The 22,357-nt window shown below is 41.8% G+C and overlaps 1 protein-coding gene across 1 annotated transcript in view; it reads left to right on the forward strand.

Annotated features, from left to right (window-relative positions):
* Nucleotides 1-2,987: 2,987 nt before the first annotated feature.
* Nucleotides 2,988-22,357, forward strand: part of cfap54 (cilia and flagella associated 54) — a 527,984-nt gene continuing 508,614 nt past the window's right edge. Inside the window, exons 1-3 of the mRNA XM_087999737.1 lie at nucleotides 2,988-3,146; nucleotides 16,449-16,554; nucleotides 19,798-19,941. Of these exons, the coding sequence (XP_087855863.1) occupies nucleotides 3,013-3,146; nucleotides 16,449-16,554; nucleotides 19,798-19,941 (384 nt within the window). The 5' untranslated portion in view covers nucleotides 2,988-3,012. The remainder of the gene's footprint in view (nucleotides 3,147-16,448; nucleotides 16,555-19,797; nucleotides 19,942-22,357) is intronic.

Below are 22,357 nucleotides of genomic sequence, written 5' to 3' on the forward strand. Positions count from 1 at the left end.
ATGTATGGTTATCCACTTTGGTGGCAAGAACAGGAAGGCAGATTACTCCCTAAATGGAATCAATTTAGGTAATGGGGCAGTACAGAGAGATCTGGGTGTTCTTGTACACCAGTCAATGAAGGTAAGCATGCAGATACAGCAGGTAGTGAAGAAGGCTAATAGCATGCTGGCTTTCATAACAAGAGTGATTGAGTATAGAAGCAAAGAGGTTCTTCTGCAGCTGTACAGGGCCCTGGTAAGACCACACCTGGAGTACTGTGTGCAGTTCTGGTCTCCAAATTTGAGGAAAGACATTCTGGCTATTGAGGGAGTGCAGCGTAGGTTCACGATGTCAATTCCTGGAATGGCGGGACTACCTTGCACTGAAAGACTGGAGCAACTGGGCTTGTATACCCTTGAGTTTAGAAGACTGAGAGGGGATCTGATTGAGACGTATAAGATTATTAAAGGATTGGACACTCTGGAGGCAGGAAACATGTTTCCGCTGATGGGTGAGTCCCGAGCGAGAGGACACAGCTTAAAAATACGGGGTAGACCACTTAGGACAGAGTTGAGGAGAAACTTCTTCACCCAGAGAGTGGTGGCTGTGTGGAATGCTCATCCCAGAGGGCAGTGGAGGCACAGTCTCTGGATTCATTTAAGAAAGAGTTGGATAGAACTCTCAAGGATAATGGAATCAAGGGTTATGGAGATAAGGCTGGAACAGGATACTGATTAAAGATGATCAGCCATGGTCATATTGAATGGTGGTGCAGGCTCGAAGGGCAAAATGACCTACTCCTGCACCTATTGTCTATTTACCCCTTCACCTGATACTACAGGCAATTTAGCATGACCAATTCACCTACCCTGCATGTTTTTGGACAGTGGGAGGAAACTGGAGCACCCGGAGGAAACCCACGCAGACGCGGGGACAACGTGCAAACTCCACACAGACAGTTGCCCGAGGCAGGTATTGAACCCAGGTCTCTGGTGCTGTGAGGCAGCAGTGCTAACCACTGTGCCACCGTGCACTCAACACACTGCATCCAAAAGGCTAACGGCATTGTGGAATACCCAACCCAACCCCTCACTCAAAGTCTTTTCTCTCTCCTGCCATCTGGCAGAAGATACAGGAGCATACTGTCTCACATGACCAGACTGTGCAACAGTTTCTTCCCCCAAGCCATCAGGCTCCTTAACACAATATAATAGGACTCTTTCCAATCTGAAATTTTTTCGTACTGTTGCTAGAAAAATGTCTATTATCCATCATTCTTCTGTTACCCTGTAACTTGCATATTTTGCACTTCTTATGTATTTTATGCCATGTATGATTGGGTGGTTGTGCTGTCCATGTAGCACCCTTGGTACTGGAGGAACTCTGTCTCGTTTTTACTGGATCAGTGTATATGATAGAAATAAGCTACTTTCTCTCTTTTCATTGTCCTTTTTGAAATTCAAAAATATCCCATAGAGTTTACAATATTTCCAAGTTTCACATTATTAGCAAACTTTGAAATTATGCCCTGTAGTCCATGGTGTAGGCCCTTAATATATCAGAAAAAGTAGGGGTTCCAACATCTGGGAAACAACACTTACTCCAACCTGGAAAACAACCAAAATGACTCTTTGTTTCTTGTCATTCACTCAGTTGTGTCTATGTTGCCACTGTCCCTTTGTATTCCATGTGATTGCACTTCTGTTTGCAATACTAAATTCCAAAACACTTTTGATACAATGTACATCACATCAACAGCATTATACTTATCGACTGTTACCATTTCATTGGCTGGACTGGAGTTGCTGGGTTTACCTGAGCTCCCTTCTTTGAACAAGGTGTAACATTTACAATTCTGTGGAAGGGTCACTGGACCTGAAATGTTAACTCTGATTTCTCTCCACAGATGTTGCCAGATCTGCTGAGCTTTTCCAGCAATTTCTGGTTTAGTTTCTAGCATCCGCAGTTCTTTTGCTTTTTAACATCCGTTCTTGCATATCAACCCTGAGTCTAATAAAGACTGGGAAACTACAGCTGTTGAATTTTAAAATTGGTGGTGCAGATGTTTGTAGTGAAGCCTGGAGTGAGATTTGAACTTAGAACCAGAACTGTGACAAAGTGGAACATTTATTTTTTTGTCTCCTTTTATTTTAAACTTACCCTTCTTAGTGCCCAAGTTACACATTTTTGACAGGAAATAATTTTCTCTGTTTTAACACAGCACATTAGTGAATCATAAGTTAAAGAAATAATTACCAATACAAGTCCTCTAAGTAAGTATTTATCTATTTTTTTCTTTTGTGAAATGGAAATAACCGTTTGATTATAGGCGTCCCTTGTACAGGTTTACTTAGTTTACCTAGTACAAGCACAGAAAATGCTGGAAAAATTCAGCACGTCTCGCAATATCTGTGGAGAGAAAAAGTTAGTTTCCATTCCAGTTTCTTTAGAATTGGTTTACCTGGACCCAACTATCTTAATCATTGTGGAGACTCCACAATCACCTGATGAAGGAGCTAGTGCTTCCAGATAATCTGGTGTTGTGTGATTTTTCACTTTGTCCACTCCAGTCCAACACCAACTTCTCTAATCATGGCTAATTGACAACGCTCTCGCTCATGGGCGGGATCAATTACTGTCAATCACCCCAAGGCTTAACATTGAGTGGCGAGCTGTCACCATCGGAGCAATGAGCTGGCTGAATTCTGTCAATCATTCTATCGTGTTAGTCCTGTGTGGCGTTTCTGTCACCATGGAGACGATGGGCGGGTCGGACGGTGTCAATCACCACAGCGTTTGGCGCTGAATGGGCGAGCTGTCACCATGGAGGCGGTGGATGGGTGCGGCTGCTGCCAGTCACCCTATGGATGAGCCCTGAGAGGACGAGCTGTCACCATGGGAACGGTGGGCGGGGGCAAACACTGGCCATCACTCCAACGGTTGTGTGGAGAGAACTCTGGACGGTTTGGTTGAAGATGGTTCCTTCAGCAACGGGCTAAGTGCGGTGCGAAGGAGTCCACTGTCCCGGAGCAATGGAGCCATTGCCTGCCAGCTTTTATGGGAAGTTCGACGAGAAAAATCCCGTTGTAGCTTCACTTGAACAAAAGCTGAATCACTTTATGAAAGATATGGAGAGAGTGACCTCCTACCGCTCATACACAAGAGGGTAAGGCCTGGAAACACACCTCTCGTGTTTTACAGAGCTGACTCTTTCCCCTCCCTGTCCCCATTTACCCCCTCCACTCTTCCTCTTCCTCTTCTTCTTCCCCCTCCCCCTTTCCTCCCTCCCCTTCCCTACCTCCTTTCCCCGTTTTCTCCTCCCCCCTCCCCCCCCCTTGCCATCTTGTCAGGCCATGTTTCAGTAAAGAAATCAAGGGATTTGGGAAAAGATACAAAAGTGGAGGTGAATATTATCTTATTGGTCATGGTTACAAGGACATCAAAACTGGGAACTTAACATTGAGAAATATTTAACCTTTCAGAAAGATGGCAGGTGTAGGTGGGGTAGCATTGTTAATAAGAGGTGAAATGAGGACAGTTGTGAGAGATGATCGAGGCTCTGATGATATGGAGTCCACTTGGGTGGAGGTTAAAAAAAGACAATGTAGAGAAGACACTGGTATTACAGACCCCTCCACAGAAGTCATGTTCAGGAGAGGCTTTATGTCAAATAGGAGCATGTTTTTATTAAAAGACCAAAAATTATGGGTGACTTTAATTTTCAAGTTGATTGGATTAATCCAATTGGAAGGGGTAGCTGCAGCAACAAATTCATGGAGTGCATTTGGGAGAGTTTCCTTGATCAGTTTGCCATGCAGGCAACAAGGGGACAGGCTATCTTAGATCTGTTAATGAAGCAGTTTTAATCAATGACCCCAGAGTAAAAGTTTCCCGAGTGATCAGAGCACGATAGAATTTAATATTGAGTTTGAGAGTGGGAAACGTGGGTCAGAAACAATTGTGTTTAACTCAGATAAGCAGGATTGATATTAAGCAAGCAATGGCAGACATTTAAAAGAGTAATTCAGCAAAAATATATTCAGTTAAGGAGGAAACATTCTGAGAGGGATGAACCAACTATGACTAACCAAGAAGTTAAGGAGAATATTAACTTGAGAGAGCAAGCATATAAGGAGACAAAAGTCAGCTTCAAAGACTAGGATAAGTTGATAATGCAGCAAAAGCAGACTAGAGAGTGAGAAATTACAAGGGTGAACTAGTGAGGATAATAAAAACTGACAAGAGCTTCTTTAAATATATAAAAAGGAAGAGGAAGATCAAAGTGAACATAGGCCCCTTGAGAAATGAATTGGGGTGGTAATGATTATGGGGAACAAGGAAAAGGCAGAAGAATTACGTGAGTATTTTGAAGATTCTTTATAGTGGAAGATACTTTTGAGCATCCCATTACTACTTTTGAATACGGGGGAGGAGGTAAGTGCCATCACCATCATTAGAGAAGGAGTATTAGACAAACTAATGGGGCTAAAGGCAGATAAGTCTCCTGGCCCTGATGGCTTGCATCCTATGATGGTAAAAGAGGTAGCTATGAAAATGGCGGATGCATTGGTTGTAACTTTACAAACATCTTTAGATTCTGGAAAATTAAAAAGGTTTGGAAAACTACTGATAAGACTATTCAAAAAAGAGAGATAAAATTTGGGTAACTATAGACCAATTAGCACAATATCTATTGCTAGAAAAGTATGAGAATTATTTAGTGTGGAAGTATTATAATCTAATCAGCAGAGTCAGCATGATTTCATAAAAAGGAAATTGTATCTTTTTATTAGAGATTTTTAAGCAAGTCATAACTGGAGTTGATAGAGAAGAATCAGTACAGATCTTGTATTTGGATTTCCAAAAGGTGTTCAACAAGGTACCTCACAAAAGGTTGTCATAAGAGACCACAGTGTTAGAGGTTATGAAAAGTGAATTTGTTAGAACATAGAACTTTACAGCACAGTACACGCCCTTCGCCCTTCGATGTTGCGCCTCCCTGTGAAACTAATCTGAAGCTCACCTAACATACACTCTTTCATTCTCGTCCATATGCCTATCCAATGACCATTTAAATGCTTCTAAAGTTGGCGGGTCTCCAACTGTTGCAGGCAGTGCGTTCCACACCCCCACTACTCTCTGAGTAACGAAACTGCCTCTGACATCTATCCTTTATCTTTCACCCCTCAATTTGAAGCTATGCCTCCTCGTGCTTTCCATCACCATCCTAGGAAAAAGGCTTACTGTCCACCTGATCTAACCCTCTGATTATCTTTTAAATGTCTCAATTAAGTTGCTCCTCAACCTTCTTCTCTCTCATGAAAACAGCTTCAAGTCCCTCAAACTTTCCTTGTAAGACCTTCCCTCCATACCAGGCAACATCCTAGTAAATCTACTCTGAACTCTTTCCAAAGCTTCCACATCCTTCCTATAATGCGGTGACCAGAACTGCACACAATGGTCCAAATGCGGCTAAACCAGAGTTTTGTATAGCTGCAGCATGACCTCATGGATCTGAAACTCAATCTCTCTACTAATAAACGCTAACACATCATATGCCTTCTTAACAACCCTATCAACCTGGGTGGCAACTGTGAAGGATCTATGCACATGGATCTCTCTGCTTATCTACACTACCAAGAATCTTACATTCGCCCAGTACTCTGCATTCCTGCTACTGCTTCCAAAGTGAATCATCTCAAACTTTTCCGCATTAAACTACATTTGCCACCTCTCAACCCAGCTCTGCAGCTTATCTAAGTGCCTCTGTAACTTACAACACCCTTTGGCACTATCTACAACTGTACTGACCTTAGTGTGGTCTGCAAATTTACTAACCCATCCTTCTGTGCCCTCATCCAAGTCGTTTATAAAAATGACAAACAGTAGTGGACCCAAAACAGATCCTTGCAGTACACCTCTCGTAACTGATGAACATTTCCCATGAACCATCACCCTCTGTCTTCTTTCAGCTCGCCAATTTCTGATCCAAATCACTAAATCGCCTTCAATTCCCTGCCTCTGTATTTTGTGCAGTAGTCTACCATGGGGAACCTTATCAAATGTCTTGCTGAAATCCATATGCACCACATCAACGGCTTTACCCTCCTCTACCTGTTTGGTCACTTTCTCAAAGAACTCAATAAGATTTGTGAGGCACGACCTACCCTTCACAAAACCATGTTGATTACCCTGAATCAAATTATTCCTATCGAGATGATTATAAATCCTATCTCTTTTATAACCTTTTCCAACACTTTACCCACAACTGAAGTAAGGCTGACGGGTCTATAATTACCAGGGTTGTCTCTACTCCTCTTCTTAAACAAGGGAACAACATTTGCTAACCTCCAGTCTTCTGGCACTATTCCTGTAGACAATGATGACATAAGATCAAACCAAAGGCTCGGCAATCTCCTTCCTGGCTTCCCAAAGACTCCTAGGATAAATCCCATCCGGTGCAGGGGATTTATCTATTTTCACACTTTCCAGAATTTCTAACACCACCTCCTTGTGAACATCAATTCCATCTAGTCTAGTAGCCTGTTTTGCAGTATTCACCTTGACAACATCATCGTGTTTTCCAATATGAATACTGATGAAAAATATTCATTTAGCTCTTCCCCTATCTTCTCTGACTCCACTTGAAACTTCCTGCTACGGTCCTTGACTGGCTCTAACCTTACTCTAGTCATCCTTTTATCCCTTATACCTGTATGTCTATAGAAAGCTTTAGGATTTTCCCTGATCCTATCCGCCAACAGCTTCTCATGTCCCCGCCTCACTCATCTTAGCTCTCTCTTTAGGTCTTTCCTGGCTACCTTATAATTCTCAATTGCCCAAACTGAGCCTTTACATCTCGTCCTAACATAAGCCGCCTTCTTCCTCTTGACAAGAGATTCAACCTCCTTAGTAAACCACGGCTCCTGTGCTTGACAACTTTCTCCACGTCTGACAGGTACAGACTGATCAAGGACACGCAGTAGCTGTTCCTTGATTAAACTCCACATTTCTATTGTGCCCATGCCTTGCAGTTTCCTTCCCCATCCTATGCATCCTAAATTTGTCTAATCACATCACATTGTAATTGCCTTTCCCCCAGCTCTAGCGCTTGCCCTCCGGTGTATACCTATTCCTTTCCATTGCTAAAGTAAACATAACTGAATTGTGGTCACTATCACCAAAGTGCTCACCTATCTCCAAATCTAACACCTGATCGGGTTCATTACCCAATACCAAATCTAATGGGCCTCTCCCCTTGTTGACCTGTCCACATACTGTGTCAGAAAACCCCTCCTGCACAAAATGGATAAATGCTTAATGAGCAAGAGCCCACAAATGCGGATAAGGGTTCTTTTTCAGGGTGACAATCTGTCACAAGCGGGGTTTCACAGTGATCAGTGGTGGGACAGCAGGTGTTTGTAATACACATTAATACTTGCAGAAAAGTAAAAATCACACAACACCAGGTTATAGTCCAACAAGTTTATTTGGAAGCATAAGTTTTTGGAGTGCTGCTCCTTCATCAGGTGGTTGTGAAGTATGACACAGAATTTAGAGCAGAAGTTTCCAGTGTGATGCAATTGAAATGATATATTGAAAAATACCTGGATTGTTTGTTAAGTCTCTCATCTTTTAGAATGACCATGTTGGTTTTAGTTCTTTCATATGTAAATTCCAGAACTTTCTTAAAGTTACATTCTCAAGTGAATTTAGCAATAGATGCCATGTCAGCTCAAATAATGCATTGAAGGTGTGAGGCTAAAGTCTGTCTGTCTGTGTCCCAATGTTCAGACTGATTCCATTTCTAAAAAAAGGATTTACAGAATCTTACATGGATTCATGCAGTTTTTGAGCAAAATAAAATGTAATTCTGTAAGTACAAATTCACCCCACAAACCTATATGTGTGTCCGTCCATGTGAATGTATGTGTACACATAGAGGAATGTGAATGTCTGTGAGAGAGTGTGTGTATGTGTGTGTGTGTAAAGGGGTATAAGTCTGTGAGAGGGTGCGTGTGTGTGAGATGTATATGCGAGCGTATGAGAGAGAGCTTGTGTATGAAAGAGGGTCTGCATGAGAATGGGTCTGTCGGTGTGTGTATGTGTATATATATACGCGTGCACGTGTGCTTGTCTGCGTGTGTGAGAGTGCTGTGTTGTGCAGTGTTGCTCAAAAACTGCATGAATTCATGAAAGATTGTGTAAAATCCCTTTTTTTTGAAACAGCATCAGTGTGAACATTGGGACATAGACAGACAGACTTTAGCCTCACACCTTCAATGCATTATCTGAGCTGACATGGCACCTATTCTTAAAGTTCATTTGAGAATGTAATTTTTTAAAAAAATAGTTCTGCATATGAAAGAATAGTTTGCATATGAAAGAACTGAAACCAGCATGGTCATTCTGAAAGGTAAGAGACTTAACAAACAATCCAGGTATTTTTCAATATATAATTTCAGTTGCAGCACACTGTAAACTTTTGCAATAAATTCTGTGTCTATGATCTTATACTCCACAACCACCTGATTGAGGAGCAGCGCTCCAAAAACTAATGCTTCTAAGTAACCCTGTTGGACTACAACCAGGTATTGTGATTTTTAACCTTATACACCCCAGTTCCACACTGGCACCTCCAAATCACACTTGCAGAAAGTAAACAAACATACTGTAGGCAAATTTGCAGGTGATACAAATAGGTGGAAAGGCAGGTTGTGAGAAGGATATAGACAGTTTTTAGAGAGATATTGATAGGGTAAGTAAGTGAGCAAAAAAGTTAGCAAATGGAGTATCGTGTAGGAAAATGTAAAATTGTTCATTTCGAACGATAGAACAGGATATTATTTAAATAGGAGAAAACAGCAGAAAGTGGCAACATAAAGGGACTTGGGGGTATTATTCAAAAAACACAGGAAGTTACTTCACAGGTGCAGCAGGTAATCAGGAAGGTTAAAGGAGTGTTCACCCTTATTTCAAGGGGGTTGGATTACAAGAATTGGGAGGTCTTATTGTAACTGAAAAAGGAGCTGGTAAGACCACATCTGGAGTACTGTGAGCAGTTTTGGTCCCCTCATTTAAGAAAAAGTTTTATTTCATTGAGAAGGTTCACCAGGATGACCTCTGGTACGGAGGGATGGTCTTACCAAGAACAAAGAACAAAGAAAATTTACAGGCCCCTCAGGCCTCCAAGCCTGAGCCGATCCAAACAGACTGTCTAAACCTGTCGCCCAATTCCTAAGCATCTGTATCCCTTTGCTCCCCACCTTCTCATGTATCTGTCCAGACACATCTTAAATGAATCTACCGTGCCTGCCACTACCACCTCTGCTGGCAATGTGTTCCAGACACCCACCACCCTCTGCGTAAAGTACTTGCCGCGTGTATCCCCCTTAAACTTTTCAACTCTCACCTTGAAAACGTGACCTCTCGTTATTGGATCCTTCACCGTGGGACAAAGCTTATTGCTATCAACCCTGTCTGTACCCTTCATGATTTTGAGAACTCAATCAAGACCCCCTCAATCTCCTTTTCTCAAATGAAAACAAACCTAACCTACTCAATCTCTCTTCATAGCAAGCACCTTCCATACCAGGCAACCTCCTCGTAAGCCTTCTCTGCGCCTTCTCTGCACCCTCTCCAAAGCGTCCACATCCTTTTGGTAATGTGGTGACCAGAACTGTACACACTATTCTAAATGCGGCCGAACCAATGTCTTGTACAATTTTAACATGACCTGCCAGCTCTTATACTCAATACCCCGTCCAATGAAGGCAAGCATACCATATGCCTTCTTGACCACTCTATCCACCTGTGCAACAACCTTCAGGGTACAATGGACCTGCACTCCCACATCTCTCTGCTCATCAACTTTACCCAAGGCCCTTCCATTCACTGTAAAATTCGCTCTCGAATTAGACTTGCCAAAAATGCATCACCTCACATTTGTCTGGATTGAACTCCATCTGCCACTTCTCCACACAACTCGCCAGTCTATCTATATTCTCCTGTATTCTTTGACAGTCCCTTATACTTTCTGCTACTCCACCAATCTTCGTGTCATCTGCAAAGTTGCTAATCATACCAACAGTGCCCTCTTCCAGATCATTTATGTATTTCACAAACATCAGTGGCCCCAGCACTGATCCCTGTGGAACATCACCGGTCACCTTTCTGCATTTTGAGAAACTCCCTTCAACTACTAGTCTCTGTCTCCTGTTGCTCAACCAGTTCCTTATCCACCTAGCTAGAACACCCTACACACCATGTGACTTCACTTTCTCTATTGGTTTACCATGGGGAACCTTCTTAAACACCTTACTAAAGTCCATGTATATGACATCAACAGTCCTTTCTTCATCTGTCAACTTGGTCACTTCCTCAAAGAACTCTATTAAGTTGGTAGGGCACAATCTCCCCTGCACAAAACCACATTGCCTGTCACTGATAAGCCCATTCTTTTCTAAATATAAATAGATCCTATACCTCAGTACCTTCTCCAGCAACTTTCCCAGCACTGACGTCAGCACTGGTCCATAGCAACCTGGAATATCTGTACTACCCTTCTTGTCCAGGGGTACAACATGAGCAACCTCCCGGTCCTCCGACATTCCATGTGTGTTTAAGGATGTCACAAAGATATCTGTCAGGGCCCCAGCTATTTCCTCTCTCGCATCCCTCAGCAACCTGGGATAGATCCCATCCCGTCTTGGGGATTTGTCCATCTGAAGAACCTCTAGCATACCCAACACATCTTCCCTAATTATGTCAACGTGATCCAGACTAATCAAACTTCTATCTCTAATCTCAACATTCATCATGTTCCTCTCCTCCGTGAACATGCTAAGTAATCATTCAGAATCTCACCCATTCTCTCCGGTTTGACACACAGCCTTCCTTCATTATCCTTTAGTGGCCAATCCTTTCTTTAGTTACCCGCTTGCTTCTTATAAAATGCTTTGGGATTCTCCTTCATTCTGCTCGCTAAAGCTATTTCATGACCACTTTTAGCCCACTTGATTCCTGATTTAAGACTGGTTCTCCTCTTCCGATATTCCTCCAGTGCCTACTCTGTTCTTAGCTGCCTCGACCTTATATGCACTTCCCTTTTCCTCTTGGCTAGTTTATATGATTTCTCCTGTCATCCACGGTTCATGAATCTTGCATTTCCTTACCTTTGCCTTCAATGGGACATGCCTATCATGCATTATCTTTAACCTATCTTTGAAAGCCTCCCACATATCAAATGTGGACTTCCCTTCAAATAGTTGTGTCTGATCCACATTTTCCAACCCTGCCTAGTTTTGATATAATTGGCCTTGGCCCAGCTTAATACTCTTCCCTTAGGACCACTCTCATCTTTGTCTACAAATATTCTAAAACTTACAAAATTGTGGTCACGGTTCCCAAAGAAATCCCCCACCACAACTTCTACCACCTGGCCTGGCTCATTCCCCAATACCAGGTCCAATATGACCCCTTCCCTCGTCGGACTATTGACATACTGCTCTAGAAAACTCTCCTGGACCCTTCTTACAAATTCTACTCCATCCAGACCTCTGACGCTAAGTGTATCCAGTCAATGTTGGGAAAATTAAAATCTCCCATCACCACTACCCTATTGCCTCTACATCTTTCCATAACCTGTTTACCTATTTGTAGAAACCTTACGCTCACTGTTGGGAGGCCTGTAATACAGCCAACAACGTAACTGCACCCTTCTTATTTTTCAGCTCCACCATAATGCCTCATTACTCAAGCTCTCCATAGTGTCCTCCTTTAGCACAGCTGTGATATCATCCCTGACCACAATGCAACTCCACCCCCTCTTTCACTTCCCTCCCTGCCCTGTCTGAAGCGTCTATATTCTGGAACATTTAGTTGCCAATCATGCCCTTCCTTCAATCAAGTCTCTGTGATTGCAATAACGTTATGCTCCCAGGCATCAATCCAAGCCCTAAGTTCATCTGCCTTACACACTACACTCCTTGCAGTAAAGTGGATGCACTTCAGGCCACCAGTTATTTTGTGTTCATCTGCTCTCTGACTACTCTTCCCCTCATTAATGCTATCTTCATGATTCTTACAGTCTCCAGTTTCTACCCTGCTGTCTACTAGTCTTCTCCTCTGGTTCCCAGCCCCCTGCCACATTAGTTTAAAACCTCCCCAACAGCAGTAGCAAAAACTCTCCCCAGGACATTGGTTCCAGTCCGGTTCAGATGTAGACCGTCTATTTTGTACTCGTCCCACCTTCTCTAGAACTGGTCCCAATGTCCTACAAATCTGAACCCTTCCCTCCTACACCATTCCTCAAGCCACGTGTTCATCCTGTCTATTTTTTCAGTTCTATGCTGGCTAGCTCGTGGCACAGGCAATAATCCCAAGATTACTACGTTTGAGGTCCTCCTCTTTAACTTTTCTCCTTGCTCCCTGAATTCTTCTTTCAGGACCTCATCTCGTTTTTTACTTATATCATTTGTGCCTATGTGCACCAAGACAACTGGCTGTTCACCCTTCCCTTTCAGAATGGTCTGCAGCCGATCAGTGACATCTCTGACTCGAGCACTTGGGAGGCAACATATCATCTGAGAGTCCTGTTTTCGGCCACAGAACCACCTATCTACTCCCTTCACAATAGAATCCCCTATGACTATGGCCCTACAAGTCTTTTTCCTACCCTTCTGAATAGCAGTGCCCGCCACAGTGCCATGATCTTGGCAACTGCTGCCCTCCCCTGGTGAGCCATCTCCCCCTACAGTATCCAAAACGGTATACCTGTTTTGGAGGGAGATGACCGCAGGGGACACCTGCACTGCCTTCCTACTCTTTTACTGGCTCTTGGTCACCCATTCACTGTCTCCCTCAGCAAGTCTAACCTGCGGTGTGACCAGTTCACTAAACGTGCTATCCACGACCTCCTCAGCATTGCGGATGCTCCAGAGCCGTCGTGTGGTCAAACAAGAGCTGCAGCTGGATACACTTCTTGCAAGTGTAAGAGTCAGGAATGTCAGCTACGTCACAGAACGCCCACATCACGCAAGAGGTACATGCCACGGGTCAAACCAAACAATGCACTTAAATATAGGAAAATAAAAGAACAAAAAAAAAATAAAAGCCTGACCTTAGAGTCTTTTTTTCTGGTTAGAGGAGGAGGGGCGGGAGGGAGATTCTACATGTGTAGTATCTCAGGTTTAGCTGCTGCCCAAATATATACTAAGTCCTTACCTTCCCTGCACCCTCGTGGTCTCCACGTCACCTCCACTGTGTTTCCCGCTGATCCTGGACAGGAAAAAGGCTGTGGGCTTTGAAGGTAAGAATATAAACAGTTTCCTTACCTTCCTGGCACCCGTGTGGTTTCCACATCACCTCTGCTGTGTCTCCCGCTGCTCCTGGACAGGAAAAAGGAATCTTCTGAGCAAAGATTAAACAGTTTGGTACTCGACTAGGCAAATACTGAGAGTCTGTTTCCCCTCATGAGACAGTCTTGGACCTGAGGGCACAGTCTCAGAATTAATGGACAGCAATCGAAGATTGAGATGAAGAGGAATTTCATAGTGGATCTAACTTGGCTTCCCTGAGAATCCTGGACCATATTTGCGATTTGATTTGCTCTGTAGAGTGTTCAAAGTCAATTTGTCTGCTACCCATATTTACCTCATTAATTCTCAGTGGATGTTAAAATATAAGTTATAAGGAAAGCTCCAAGGTCAAGTCCCCTCTGTTATGGAAGTGTGTCTTAACATGTTCAAACAGGTTTATACAAAACATATATTTTGCATGCTTGTAGTAGACTCTATTACTGCTCTAAATTTGCTTTCCGTTAGAGTCATACAGCACGGAAACAAACCCTTCAGTTCAACTCGTCCATGCCGAACAAGATATCTAAAATTAGTCTCATCCCATTTGCCAGTACTGGGCAAAGTACTCTGAACGTTTACTATTAACATACCTATCCAGATGCCTTTTAAATGTTGTAATTGTACCAGCCTCCACCACTTCCTCTGGCAGCTCATTCCATATATGTACCACCCTCTGTGTGAAAAGGTTGCCCCTTGGGTCCTTTTTTAAATCTTTCCCATCTCATGCTAAACCTATGTCCTCCAGTTCTGAACATACCTACCCCAGGGAAAAGACCTTGTTTATTTACCCTATCCATGCCCCTCATGATTTTATAAACCTCTGTAAGATCACTTCTCAGCCTGTGATGCTTCAGGGAAAACATCCCCATCCTATTCAGCCTCTTCCTAGAGCTTAAACTCTCTGACCTTGGCAACATCCTTGTTAATCTTTTCTGAACCCTTTCAAGTTTCACAACATTCTTCCTATAAGAGGGGGACCAGCATTGGTTCAACCACTTTTGAAATACTGTGTGCAATATCTTGTACAGCCGCAACATGATCTCCCAACTCCTAACTCAATTGTCTGACCAATAAAAGAAAGCATACGAAATACCTTCTTCACTATCCTATCTACCTGCGACTCCACTTTCAAGGAACTATGACCCTGCACTCCAAGGTCTCTTTGTTCAGCAACACTTCCAGGACCTTACCATTAAGTCCTGCCCTGATTTGCCTTTCCAAAATGCAGCACCTCACATTTATCTAAATTAAACTCCATCTGCCACTCCTTGGCCTATTGGCCCACCTGATCAAGATCTTGTTGTACTCTGAGCTAACCTTCCTCGCTGTCCACTCCACACCAATTTTGATGTCATTACTAACTATACCTCATGTGATGTGGAGGTGGCAGTGTTAGACAGGGGTGGACAAAGTTTAAAAATCACACAACACCAGATTATAGTCCAATAGATTTATTTGAAAGTATGAGCTTTCTGAGTGCTGCTCATTTGTCAGGTAGCTAATGGTGCATAGATCATAGGACTCAGAATTTGTAGTAAAAGATCAAAGTATCATATAACTGCGACAATGTATTTAGTAAACCTAGTTTGCAGTTAAGTGTTTAATCACTTAGAATGGGGTGTAGATTTCGATTGATAAATATGTAAATCCCAGCACTTCTTTCAAGTCACAGTCCGGAGATAACTTAAGGTTTCATAAAAAAACCAACGTGACATCAGACAATGCAATAAAGGTCTGAGGTTAGAGTCTGTCTGTACTCCAACCTTGAACCAGACTGGTCCTATTTTCAAAATAGTAATTTATAAAATATCACATGGACTGCCTACATCCTGCAAGGTGGACTTTGGGATATGCAACAATGTAGAATTGTCGAACAGAAACTGATAGCCAAGTTCAGTACCAATGAGGATGGCCTCAACCGGGATCTTGAGTTCACGTCACACAACAGGTGATCCCATTACACTATACACTCTCTCACACATACATGCACACTCACACACTCTTACACACTATCACACTCACTCATACAGACCCTCTCAGACACACTCACTTGCGCTCACCCTCTCACAGGCAAAAATCCGTCATACTTGCACACACTCTATCAAGCACGCGTGCACACATTCTCTCTCCCTCACATTCACACATGCCACCCATATAAGTCTGTGGATGAATTTGCATTTATGTTTAAAAAGCACACAATGTGTAGGCAGTCAGTCCATGTGACATTTTATAAATTCCTACTTTGGAAATAGAACCAGTCTGATTCAAGGTTGGGCCACAGACAGACAGTCTCTACCTCAGACCTTTAATGGATTGTCTGAGCTGAGATGACACCTTGTTTTTTTCATAAAACCTTAAGTTATCTCAGGACTGTGACTGACTTCAAATAAGTTCTGGGATTTGCATATTAATCTTTCGAAGCCTGCATCCCCATTCTTAGTGAGTATACACTGAACAGCAATCTAAATTTGTTCAATACTTCGCATCGGTTGTCTGACACTTTGATCTTGCACTATAAATCCTGTGTCCTATGATCCTGCCCCACCAGCTACCTGACGAAGGAGCAGAGGTCCGAAAGCTTGTAGTTCCATGTAAACCTGTTGGACTCTAACCTGGTGTTGTGTGATTTTTAATTTAAAAAATAATTTGGATGTGAAGATAGGAGATATAAAGATAAAAATAATTTACAGTAGTCTAAGCAACTGACTTCTTCTCCAGCTGCTGGTAAACAGGTCTTCTATTTCTAGTATTTAAAATATCTTTTAAAATTTAAAATATCTTTGGGGAGCTGACGAGAAGTAAATTGACAATCTCTCAACCTCATCACATCAAAGCACGATTCGGTGAAGGGTCAATCATCAAAATTAAATTTATGTGCCCTTGTTAGATTATCTCCTACTCCCTAAACTGATTTTGTCAGATACTTGGTCTTGAGTCTCAGTGTGTGACCCCACAGTGTATCAACTTGGGTTTTAAATGTGTGAATTCATGCAATATTTTTAATGGTCATTGCACAATATTATTGATCGTTATCAATGAGTTAAGATATCTGTTTGCCCCACCCCTGGTATAGGAGATGCCTTATTTGCATTCCTCTATTTCTATTCAAGAGCCAGTGAATTATTTTGCATTTGGAATGAGTATGAAAAACTGTTGCCAGTTCATTATTACCAAGAAAAATTATTGAAGATTGGAACTTTTTTACTACAACTGAAGGTACTTCATAATAAATTAATGTTTTGATAGAACCAGCACTAAGTTTTTGGAATAAAATATTAACGTTGAAATTAATATGTGTACACGGTGTTAAATTAATATTTGTTTATTGCTGTGGTTCTGTTCGCCGAGCTGGAAGTTTTTGTTGCAAACGTTTCGTCCCCTGTCTAGGTGACATCCTCAGTGCTTGGGAGCCTCCTGTGAAGCGCTGCTGTGGTGTTTCCTCCGGCATTTATAGTGGCCTGTCCCTGCCGCTTCCGGTTGTCAGTTTCAGCTGTCCGCTGTAGTGGCCGGTATATTGGGTCCAGGTCGATGTGTTTGTTGATTGGAGTTTGTGGATGAGTGCCATGCTTCTAGGAATTCCCTGGCTGTTCTTTGTTTGGTTTGCCCTATAATGGTAGTGTTGTCCCAGTTGAATTCATGTTGCTTGACGTCTGTGTGTACATGGCACTCATCCACAAACTCCATCAACAAACACATCGACCTGGACCCAATATACCGGCCACTACAGCAGACAGCTGAAACTGACAACCGGAAGCGGCAGGGACAGGCCACTATAAATGCTGGAGGAAACACCACAGCAGCGCTTCACAGGAGGCTCCCAAGCACTGAGGATGTCACCTAGACAGGGGACGAAACGTTTGCAACAAAAACTTCCAGCTCGGCGAACAGAACCACAGCAACGAGCACCCGAGCTATAAATCTTCTCACAAACTTTGAATATTTATTTATATTGGATCATTTGTATGTCAGCTTGGCTCCATCCTGCTCACTATGTCAGGAACTTCTGGGTAAAAATCCAGTTCAGATATGACATTTAATTGATCTGGCATCTCTGCTCATGTGGATATAATAGATTTAGTGGCATTGTGTCAAGAAGGATTAATGAGCTCACCTGATCTAGCCAACATTCTTCCATTCATACTATCAACAACTGATAAATTAGTCATTCATGTCAAATTGTTGTTTTGCATTCCTAACAGTGTTACCCCACTCATACTGGATTAGTTAGCATTGTCAGTTCAATTTACTTGAAAATCTCAAACTGTTTTTTTAATAGACAAACTAACTTCCAGTTATGTGGCAATTATTGAACACAATATAGCATGCTGTTTTCTGGGCTCAATGGTTCTGGTGATGTGTGTCATCTGGCCGTTGGCTTACTCCACTCTTAAAGCAGCACAGCTCTTAAAGTGATACACACTTCATCTTTATCAAAGATAAAATTTTATGAACTAAGAGTGAAAAAGCATTGAATGGATAGTTGCAAAGGATATTTTATGCAGAAACAGGATTTGAGCAATTTAGGCATCTGTACAATATATTGGTGGTTTAGCAATTCCTCTGGACCTCGGGAAGGCATAACCTTCTGGAGATTTAAACTTCAAATCGATTGTTCTTAATCTGTTGGTGTGCTGGTCTCTTGTGAGTTGTGTTGGTTGTTTTCATGATGGTCTTTCGTATCTCCATTATTCAGGTGTATCTTTGTTTTTATTTGATGAATAGTTAGAATACTTTACACTTTCCTGAATTGGCTTATATATTGCTTGATTAGGTGTTGGGAGTTTGTAGTTTGACCTCTCCTATGCACTGAATAAGTCATGAACCTGCATATTGTTATGAAGTTAAAGGCGTTTACTGTACTTTTGAGAGACCGAATGCTGTTCTGAACTGTGAGTTGACAAGCACCTGTGATGACTAACTAGCACTTTCAGAGTGGACTGGAAAATTGAAAATATGTAATATTTGGCTGTGAAATGGATTCCTGAAGTGGTTGCTGTTTTGACAACAATTCGAATTTGACCAATCACTTAAAATTATGTCCCAGAATGTTAAAACCCAATCGAGTTTGAATTTATTGTTTTTGCCAGATTTATTTGGATGATCCAACGACTTTTCTCAGATTCATTTTCCTGTATTTTTGCCCATAACCCTTGAGGGGTGACCTAATAGAAGTTAGTATAATTGTGATAGAGTGATAAGTATAAGGCTTTTTCCCCCAGAGTGGAGGGGGCACATGTTCAAGGTGCAGTGTGGGGGTGTTATTTTTTTTAAAGAGATGTGAGGCAAGTTTTTCTCAAGGTGGTGAGTGTCTAGAATGCGCTGCCGGAAGAAGTGGTAGAAGCAGACACAATAGCAGCATTCACACAGCACCTGGACAAATACGTGAGTAGGACAGGAATAGAGGGATACAGATCCTGTAAATGAAGACTGTTTTGATTTATTATGGAAGGCCACAATGTGTCGGCACAGGCTTGGGGGGCTAAAGGGCCTGTTCCTGAGCTGTAGTATTCTTTGTGATCATGCTTAATTCCTCTCCTGGATTCTTCTGAAGAATTATTATACTGGACTTAAAATGTTAATTCTGGTTCTCTCTCCATTGATGTTGCCAGACCGACTATTTCCCCAGCAATCTTTAGTTTTTATTTCTCTTTCTATTTGGCTGGCACCCAACCTGTGAGCTATAAATTGTTAAGTCCTTGCAATATCAAACTTCCAGTTCTGACCCTCGCCTAGACTGCCATGCTATCCACTTTACAAAGTTAGCGAGTTTTGAGAAGATTTGTAGCTTAGGTTGAGATTCTGGATGTAAGTTTGCTCACTGAGCTAGAAGGTTCATTTTCAGATGTTTCATCACCATACTAGATAACATCAATGAGCCCCTGGCAAAACACTGGTGGCATGGCCCACTTTTTATTTGGTTAGTTTTCCTTGGGTTGGTGATGTTATTTCCTGTGGTGATGTCATTTCCTTTTTTTTCTTAAGGGTTGGTAAATGAGATCCAAGTCAATGTGTTTGTTGATAGTGTTCCGGTTGGAGTGCCATGCTTCTCGGAATTCTCGCGCATGTCTCTTTGCAAAGTGACATTCAAATTTCGTTAGGTTTAAATCCTGGCCATCATCGTGGTTTACTGTTTTGAAATAGCATTGTGTTTATATTGTTCACTTAAAGCTTATACATTGAGCAACGCCAGAGATGGGGTTGTAAGAAGTATTGGGAAAATGCATGCTGTAACTGTTAATAAAGGAGTCTGTTTTTGTGGCTCATACACTTATCTTCTGATCTTTTGATGACTATACTCTTATCCCCAAGAAACCCACACCATATAAGAATCTCTCAGCCATAGTGATTGACATGGAAATGAATTCTTTTCACACTAAGTAAAATATGTTTCTTATAAACATTTTGACATACATGTGTTAGTAATGTGGTATTTGAATAAGTGTCGGTATTCAATTTCAGTTCTATAAATTGGCTTCGTGGCAATGTTTTGGACGATGTCTTCAACAGTTTGGTTCTTTCAGGATTGATGACATTACAGATGTAAATACATTTAAGACCACCTTTTTACCAAGTCCATTTGAAATCGGTAGTGCCAGCTTAACGGTATGTACAGATATATATCTACCATAAGTTGAAGTACCAAAATGTAGTTCTTTAATGCTTGTTATTACTGAATGCCTAAATCATTTGTGTTTTTAAACTTTGTTTCTATATTTCCTGCAGTTTTTCTTATTACAGTTAGACCTAAACGGGTAGTTTTTAACAATCCTCAAGCGCTCACTATTTTTCTTTAAGCTGGGACTGCTGAGACACTTAAGGGTGCTTAATCAATGCATTGCTTTGTGTGTTTCCGAATCACTTGAACACTGTATCCTGTGGGATATTATAAACTAAAGATAATCAAAGTTTAGAAGCATTGCAATTATGTTTGTTTTTCTAAACTTAAGTGAACTGTCCACAAGCGTTTTAAATCTGGTTTTTCTATTTTCGTATCCAAGCAATATGGAAACATTGAGTACTGTTGGTTCTGATATAGTCCAATAGAACTGTTATTGTGCAATCTTGCATTAAGAAAATTGCACAGTAGCCGCGCCATTTAAAGTAATGGGGCCAGAACAACATTATAGCCAATACAGGTAAGGAAATCATGTTCTACAAATAACAATCTAAATTCTTCAATCGCATTAAAGCCAATTCACATTGAAAAAACATGCGTAATAACAGAACCGACTGTATCACAATGGCCTAATTTTCCTTCAAAAATCCATTTAAACACAGGAATAGACGTAGGCCATTCAGCCCTTGAAGACTGTTCTGATGTTCTATGATCATGGCTGACTTGTGGCTTAACTCGATACATTTACCGATATCCCTTATTACCGTTGCTTTACGAAGATTTATTTGTAACAGTTTTAACAGTAATAACTTAATCTGGCATCCATTGCCATTTTGAGTCATAGAGATGTACAACACGGAAACTGGATCCTTTGGTCCAGGCCGACCAGATATCTTAACCTCATGTAGTCCCAATTGTCAGCACTTGGCCCATATCCCTCTAAACCCTTCCATACACGTAGCTGTGTGTGAAAAAGTTGCCCTTTGGGTCCCTTTTAAATTTTTTCCCTCACCCTAAACCTATGCCCTCTAGTTTTGGACTTCCCTACCTCAGGGAAAAGATCTTGTCTATTTGCCCTATCCATGCTCCTCACACTCCAGAGAAAACAGCCTCTCCCTGTAGCTCAATTCCTCCAACCCTGGCAACATCCTATATATATCATTTCTGAACCCTTTCAAGTTTCACAACATCCTCCCAATAGGAGGAAGACCAAAATTTCACAAATATTCCAAAAGTGGCCTAACCAATGTCCTGTACAGCTGTAACATGACCTCCCAACTCCTATGCTTAATTCTGTGTCCAGTAAAGGAAAACATAGCAAATGTTCCTTCACTATCCTATATATCTGCGACTCCATTTTCAAGGAACTGTGAACCTGCAATCAAAAATCTCTTTGTTCAGCAACACTCCCTAGGACCTTACCATTAAGTGTATAAGTCCTGCTCTGATTTGCCTTTCCGAAGTGCAGCACCTCACATTTATTTAAATTCCACTCCTCAGCCCATTGGCCCATCTGATCAAGATCCTGTTGTACTCTGAGGTAACCTTCTTTGCTGACTGCCACACCTCCAATTTTGGTGTCATCTGCAAACTTACTAACTATACTTCCTGTGTTCACATCCAAATCATTTATATAAATGACTAAACACAGTGGACCCAGCACCGATTCTTGTGGCACCCCACTGATCACAGACCTCCATCTGAAAAGCAATCCTGCACCACCACCCTCTGTCTTCTACCTTTGAGCCAGTTCTGTATCCAAATGGCTAGTTCTCCTTGTATTCCATGAGATCTAACCTTGCTAACCAGTGCCTCATGACAAACTTTGTCGAACTCCTTACTGAAGTCCATATAGGTCATGTCCACTGCTCTATCATCATCAGTTCTCTTTGTTACTTCTTCAAATAACTCAATCAAGTTTGTGAGACATGACTAATCAGTCCTTGCCTTTCCAAATACATGCAAATCCTGTCCCTCAGGATTCCCTCCAACAATTTGCCCACCAGTTATGTCAGGCTCACTGGTCTATAGTTCCCTGACTTGTCCTTACCACCATTCTTAAGAAGTGGCACCACGTTAGCCAACCTCCAGTCTTCCGCAACTTCACCTGTGACTATCGATGATACAAATATCTCAGCAAGGGGCCCAGAAATCAATCCCCTAGCTTCCCACAGAGTTCTAGGATAGACCTGATCAGGCCCTGGAATTCCATCTCAAATAGTATTGTGGATCTATCAAGAAATGTCTGAAAGCACTGAATACTGCAAAGAAGTGGAACTTGGAAACACTCCAGAAATAGTACTGATGATTTATACTTCTGAAGTAGCCACATCTTTAGTCAAGCTGTTCCAGTCACCTGTAACAATATCTACTTGACTATGTAGAAAATCGTCCATGTCTATT

The sequence above is a fragment of the Chiloscyllium plagiosum genome, unplaced genomic scaffold, assembly GCF_037043375.1.
Source record: "Chiloscyllium plagiosum isolate Xiang-an unplaced genomic scaffold, Cpla_swu_hap1 HiC_scaffold_23, whole genome shotgun sequence".
NCBI classification, from domain to species: Eukaryota; Metazoa; Chordata; class Chondrichthyes; order Orectolobiformes; family Hemiscylliidae; genus Chiloscyllium; species Chiloscyllium plagiosum.